The sequence below is a fragment of the Poromitra crassiceps genome (genome assembly GCF_964638095.1).
Source record: "Poromitra crassiceps genome assembly, chromosome: 21".
Taxonomy (NCBI): Eukaryota; Metazoa; Chordata; class Actinopteri; order Beryciformes; family Melamphaidae; genus Poromitra; species Poromitra crassiceps.
The window spans coordinates 27,466,056-27,473,555 of record NC_139638.1 but is presented as its reverse complement, the minus strand read 5'-3'; the positions used below and the strand labels follow the sequence as shown (position 1 = coordinate 27,473,555).

Genomic DNA, 7,500 nt, shown 5'->3' with positions numbered 1-7,500 from the left:
CCATATAAAAATGTAGTCTTTTTCTTCGGAGTCCTTCATCACGCGTGTCAGGCACGTCTCTCCCCCTCTCTATCCTTTGGGTTTCTCAGACTGTGTGTGTGAATAATACATTTGTCAGCATCGCAGTTTGGAAACGGGGATGGAGCAGGGAGGGGAGGAGAGGAGAAGGCACGGTCCAGGCAGAGACATTCTCTCAAGGATGATCTGACATCAAAGCAGTTTTCAGACACTCCGTCCTGCTGGACGGCATTAGTGACAGGAAAGCCTAGCAGGGACAGAGAGCCCCTGTCCCCCGAAGTCTCTCCTCTGTCAGCTGCACATTCATCAATCATCATCAAACCATACATTTATGACCACAGAGAAGCCAGATTTATTGCACGTACATTTAAAAATGGCTGCCATTTTAAAATATGGCTGCCGTTTCAGCCATTTCCACCTTAGAATTTCACTGTCCAGGGCAATTTAGATGATTGTGTGTCAAATTAAACTATGTAAGATTCAAAATTATACACCGGAAATCCTTTTTATATATCCTGCCATCCTTTCCCCCCTGCATTTTTGTTAAGTAATGTGAAAAATATGCATAAATAACATTAGTTTAGCAAAAAGATTGATTGGAAATGATGTACAGAAAATTGACATTTTATTTACAAGAGGAGCGATCCTTTGGTGACTTTTGAATACATATAAGCTATGTCTAAATAAACAAGCGCAAATTCGCAATACTCTGTAGCTGTGAGTGACTGACCACATTATGCAAATTTCCACAGACATCGTCACACACACACACACACACACACACACACACACACACACACACACACACACACACACACCACACACACACACACACACACACACACACATGAATGGTCACAGCTAATAAATGCTTGTCAAGCAGCTCTAGTAAGATACTCAAGCAATTGTGATGTCATCATTGATGCCACTCGAGCAATTGCGATGTCAACAGTGAAGTCACTGTGCAATTGTGATGTAATCAGTGATGTCTCTCGAGCAAATGTGATGTCATCAGTTAAGCCATTCGAGCGATTGTGATGTCATCAGTGAGTGATGCCATCAGTTAGAATGTTAAGATGCCATGTCATGTCATAATAATACAATTATGATGTCATAATCTTATGATGTCATACTGACATGTCATAATGTCATACTATTATAATGTCATGTCATAATGTCATGATGTCATAATGTGATGTCATAAGTCCAACACACACTTTAGTCCCCTTATAAAAGCCTTCTGTTTGAGACGCAGCGTACACACACGTACAGTAGTCGTGGTACAGCAACAGACTTGACAGAATGGATGAACGACCATGCCACGAAGACTGGCATGAAGTCATGAAGATGCACAATGCCACCGGGGACGGAGACCTGGACAAGCTCAGGACGCTACTGCAGAAAGACAACTTCAGACGGTTGTTGAACGAGGTGCTGGGGTGCTGGGGTGGGTGGTCCCTTCTGGGACACGCAGCGAGGTGGGGTCACGCTGCCTGCGTTGCCTACCTGATCGCCCAGGGAGCCCAGCTAGACCTAGTCGATGCCATAGCCTGCACGCCTCTCTACTGGGCCGGGGTGTTCGGTCACCTGGACTGTGTCCGGATCCTCCTGGAAGCCGGGGCCGACCCCGACGGAATCAGACACTGCTCGTACAGCCCGATCTACGGTGCTGCCTGTAGGGGAAGGCTAGACATCGTGCAGGAACTCATCAGGTTCCGTGCCGCTCTTCCTGTTGACCTAGACAGCGTCCACACCCTCGAGATGTCTCCTCTCTACATCAGCGCCACCCACTACCACCTCGACTGCTTCCACACGCTGCTCCAGGCCACTGGCGTTCTGAGCCGTGACTTGGCATCTCGCCTGCTGGATGCGGGCCTGAGAGAAGGGTGGGCCGCGCCCTTCATCCAGCTGCTTCTGTACCACGGCGCCGACCCGGCCCTGGTGACCTGTGAGCAGGCACAGCTGGAGGAGACGGGGGATCCCGAGGCACTCGGGGTCTTTCTGGAGGCCAAGAGATGTCCTCGCAGTCTGGCCCACGCGTGTCGGATCCGGATCCGCCAAGCGCTGGGCACACATCGCCTGAACCAAGTCCACTCGCTGCCACTGACACAAGTGATGAAGGACTTTGTGCTCCACCAATACTGACTTGAAGGGCTGTCAGTTTATGACATTTGTGGCTTTATTTACCGAAGACTGCATGGCAAACCTGTGACGTTTATAACGAGGCTTCCAATGTTTTCCGCAAACTCAGCCAGTATCTACCAACATTAGATGATGCCGACATGAAGATCTTGGAAAACTTTGTGGTCATGATGTATGACAGGTCCAGTACAGCTGATGCTGTTGATGATGCACGGCTGGACATGTTTGCTCGGACACCGGCTATATGAAGCCATCCCTCCTACTCAAGCTGCTCTACTCCAGCATGTAAAGCATGCTGCCTACCAGCCTGGATGTACATGTATATGGGGGTCAAGCATCACCTTGTCAACCTGGGGCCGGTTGCACCAACTGGTCTTAACTATGCCTGGTCGTAACTCCTACGTCGGTCTTAGTTAAGACCAGTCTTTAGAGTGGATTTACGCCTGTTTCACCAACACGGCTTACTCTGGTCTTAACTACGCTGGTTGTAGCAATGCGCGTTCATGTGAATTGTCGGGGAATGCCCTCTGATTGGCCCACATGTGCCTCGCGCCGTCACCCACTACTGTATGTGCGTCACTACACCCTCCCTCCTCCTACCCCCCTCCTCCTGTGGAAGCCCCGGGGGAAAATGGCGGCGGCGATTAGTGTCAGGGAGTCTGAATGAAATTGAATGTAACATTCCCAATTCTATGTATTACATTCTAAAAAAGTAACGGCAACATTTGGGAAGGCTAAGCCACACAACTAGTTAGTTATAATCTAACGTCGTGCTTTCAAAGACGGCGAACTGGCGGTGTTACGACGATGACGGTCAAAAAGGTCTCCGCGGAGATCTCTGCTACGCCTCCTCCTGACGAGGCGTAGGAGTTACGCCTGGTCTTAGTGAAAATAAGGCTTAAGTCGTCTTGGTGCAACCGGCGTAGCTGTTAGGTCGTAAAGTTACGACCAACTTAGCTTAAGACCAGTGTAAGACCAGTTGGTGCAACCGGCCCCAGAAGCACAAAGTCCTTCTGACTAGGGGTGGATCAAGTAAAGTGATATGGCAGATCTTGTGGCAGATCTTGTGGAGTGACACAACCACAACCCACCCACCACCCCCACCCCCCTCCTTGAATGGTCAGAGTATTAAGGTTATAGATGATAGATGTCTTCAAAGCATTGCATGTCATTTGTCCATCAGAATGCTTTGTCCCCTATGTGCCATCAGTAGACTCGGACATGGACGTGGTGGGGATGGACAACCTGAGATGGTCGACATTTATTCATTTATTATTTAGTCATAGTAGCTTATGTGTGAATTCACACAAAAAATGGCAATTTTCTGTACATCATTTCCAATAAAAGTTTTGCTAAAATAACGTTTCATCTCTGCTGTCTTCAAGTAGCCTCCAGCAGCTGCTAAAGTTGAACTTCACAACAGCACTGTGCAATAACAGACCTAGAACATGTTAGGATGTTATGAAGATGTGAGGATGTTATGAAGATGTGAGGATGTTATGAAGATGTTATGAAGATGTTAGGAGGTTATGAAGATGTGAGGGAGAGCGTGGGCACTGACGTCTGTGTGAAGCCATGGCGGGGGTCTCTTTAAGTGTTGTTATGGCTTCGACACATCAGCGCCTCTCACCTCTCACTTCAGAAAATCAAACACCTTGCGTACCTCGCACCCCTCTGGGCAGGAATAACACGGGGTAGAGTGTTACACAGTGGGAGAGCGAGAGAGCTTTCCTTTGTGCGCAGTGAATTGAAAAGTTTGTTTGATTTCCAGGTGAGCTGTCTTCTCAGTGGAACGCCCACACTTGTCCTCTCCGCCCGTGTCCGATTCCACCGTCCTCTCACGTCTCACGTCCTCTCATGTTCAATCCAAAGTAAACAGCAGAAAAGTGCAAAGAGCCCCTCGGCGTCTCCAGGTCAGGAACATGATAGATGTGAGCAGGAAACATTGGCTCTCAGGGCTGCGGGGTGTTGTTGCTGTGTGAGAGTTGTGAGAGGGTTAGCCGCTTACCATAGACGATCACTGTGGCGGTGGTGCTGCTTACCATAGACGATCACTGTGGCGGTGGTGCTGCGCCTCTTGGCTACAATGTTCTTCGCCACACAGGTGTAGTTGGCCGTGTCGGAGAGGCGCGCCTGCTTGATGATCAGGTTGTGGTCGATGGTGATGTAGAAGTTTCTGTCGTCTGCGGGGTCGATGATCTCCTCGTTCTTTAACCATTCCACCTGAGAGGGAGAGGAGAATGGAAAATGAGAGAGGGGGAAAAAGAAGACAAGATCTTGAGTTCAGAGAAGCACACAAAAACACACAAACACTGACTGTGACTCTTCTTGGCCTTATTCTAAATAAGATATTTCGATTAAGGTGTTTACATGAGTTGCATCGAATATTCCGTTCATATTCGCGTTCACTTGCTACAGAGCATTATAGTCCGATGAATGAGTGAAGACGTACGCCCAACATGACGTCCCCACGTCTTACGTCGGCGTTTCCCTCCTGAATTTAACCTGAAACCCTTTCTGTCATGTTTCTACTGTGTTAGGGACACGATTCTGGGACTTCTTTTTACCGGTGGTAGTCATATTTGGAAGCTGTGTAGTCAAGCAGTTGGACTGGTCATGTTACAAAATGCTGCTAAAACTCTGATAGGATGTCATCGTAGTGTGATTAAGATGTATACATGTCTACAATGTACTTCAATAATCTGACTAAAATCAAAATAGTCTTGATTTGACTAATTGCTATGACTTTATTCCGGTTATGGTTTACATGGCAGTGTCTTTTTCAGAGTATTGTCTTAATTGGGTTAATAATATCAGAATAGTGCTGCCCGTAGTCAGTAAGCGTAGTCAGTGAGAGGAGACATCAAAGTGCGGTGTCACCAGACAGGTTAAGCTCATTTCCTCCAATAAAAAGAAATCACAGCAATGTGTTGAAACAGCGAGCCTATACTTTTTCCCTCGTCTCTCTCGTCTCTAACCCCTCCAGTAACAGTCGACGCTCCGCTCGCTGAGATTACAGCACAACTGTTTAGGTCTCCGAGGTGCTGCTGCTATAAAAAGTCAATAGCTATCATGTTCTTTTTATTCTCCCCCCTCAGAACAAAGCAGTACAGTAACAGCGGCTGCTGCCAGACGGCGGCGAAAAAGAAACTAGCTATTCCTGAAGCCGAGCGCGGTCCGTGACCTTTCCTTATGAGTTTCCTCTCTCTAAATGATTTCGATATTGAACTCCTGGCAATATGGCAGAACAGGGGGAACATTCAGAGGCTTTATTTGGCTGTAAATCACCCAGATCCGTTTTCACCTCAGGGGGGGAGTAAAGGTTGAGAGAGGGGGGGGTTTCAAATAGAGTATCACATATCCCCCCCCTCTCTCTCCCCAGTCTGCACCCACTTTGCGTCCAAGTCTTTTCTTTAAAAGGCTGTTGAGCGGTGGTGACTGGTGTGGTGAGGAGGAGGCCTGGCAAACAGTTTGTGCTATCTGGGTGAGGAGGAGCAAGCAGGGTCTGATGTGAGATAAGGTCATTGTGAAGGACCACCTCTCTCTCTCTCTCATGAGGGATGAACTACGCCTCAAAGAAGCAGGAGACAACAGTCCCCGATCCTCGCCGAGACTAAATAATCTGGAGGCGAGCGAGTTTACAACTCACTGCCGTTATCGGATGGCTCCAGGAAACGACTACAAGGAATTACAGACTCGTGCGGGTACGAAGACGTATACGCCACGTCGTCGGCCATTGTTATAATGCCAGCGTTGTGTCAACTCTCTCGCAAGAGAGAGATGGACAGATTGTGATGTGTCTTATGTCATGCATGGCTGGTGCCACTGGTGCTGATCTAGAGATGACAGATAGCAAAGATGGCATCAGCGTCACACCTGAGCAAGACTATACCTGCTCTCCTGTCCCGAGGAAACACACCGGAGAGGCTCAGAAGAACATATTTTCAATATTCCACTTTACAATTATCTCACACTTAACACCCCTCCAACTCACTGCATCCACCACACACCTCATAAAACTCATTAGCAGTATTGGAAAGTAATATATTACAGTAATATATTATAATATATTACTAAGTAATATATTACTGTAATATATTATGCGTATTGATAAAATAATACGATAAAAAGATCAAATGCTTTGGTACTTGTTGACCTTACAACTGAATTATTAAAACAGAAGCCGTCTGAATTTTGATGAGAGAGGATGTATTATTAGCCTACCAATTTGGGGGGGTGTACTGTCGGTGTAACGTAAAAGTAATATAACGAGTAGTGTAACGGATTACTGTGGGCAGGAAGTAATAAGTAATGTACTAATATTACTTCTGAAAAGAGTAACGAGTAGTAATGAAGTACTACTGCATTCCCGATGACAAAATGTTCATCTGAAGAGACAACAGGCCACAAACGGAGCTTCATAGTAAAACGCGTCTAGGCTTGATGTATATTCTGCGCTGATTTGGCGCATATGAGTGTTTTCCTCCATAAACATTTCTCAGCTAAATCAATGGCATGGAGCCAGGACGGATAGGATTCCCTCTGTAGCCGTCTCCCCGCTGAAATTAAACCTCTCTCTCACGCCAGCGCAGTGCAATAAAGTGCGGCTTGACACAGGTCATAATGCATAGGAGATGAGAACACACACACACGCTCAGACACACACACACACACACACACACACACACACACACACACCCACCCCCCCCTCTATCACTCAGACACTCATTTTGGATATGATCTTCATTCGTCACCGTGATGCTACAGCAGTGTGAATGTCCGCCCGCTGCACAAAAGGAAAAGCATGTTTTCACATTAGCCGAAGCTGATTAGATTGTATTTATGCCTGGTGGCCTAATGAAAGCTGCTGATCATTATAGAAGCCAATGTGAGCTGCATCATGAGCAGCAGGAGAAAGATATCTAGCCTACGTGTTAATAAACGCATCTCGGTCAAAATAGTATGGGGGGTGAACTGCACAAGAACACCAGCCGCCAGTGAGGGAATATATAGAATTATACACAGAACTGAGAAATACTTTCGAGTGATTGTGTCAACTTTTCGGGCACTGACTGTATTGTCCTACGATGAGCGCCCGGAACACTACACATCTCACCACCTTTATAGGCAAACACACATGCTAATGGATTGCAAGTTATATTTGACCAAGATTAAGAGTATTCTCAAAATATCTGTCTGTCCGTCCATCTGAGCACATTCATTTATCTCCCCAGCCGTTGGTCCGATCGCCTCCAAAATTTGCCATAACACTTTTCAGGGGTCTGGAATGAATCTGGTGCAAATAAACAAACTGTCATCATCAGCACCGCTGATGTCATC

General features: G+C 46.9%; 1 protein-coding gene across 1 annotated transcript in view; it reads right to left on the bottom strand.

Annotated features, from left to right (window-relative positions):
- Positions 1-7,500, bottom strand: part of unc5cb (unc-5 netrin receptor Cb) — a gene marked incomplete at its 5' end in the record, with an annotated part of 103,904 nt that overhangs the window by 45,310 nt on the left and 51,094 nt on the right. Inside the window, one exon of the mRNA XM_083657406.1 lies at positions 4,203-4,383. Coding sequence (XP_083513532.1) covers positions 4,203-4,383 — 181 coding nt within the window. The remainder of the gene's footprint in view (positions 1-4,202; positions 4,384-7,500) is intronic.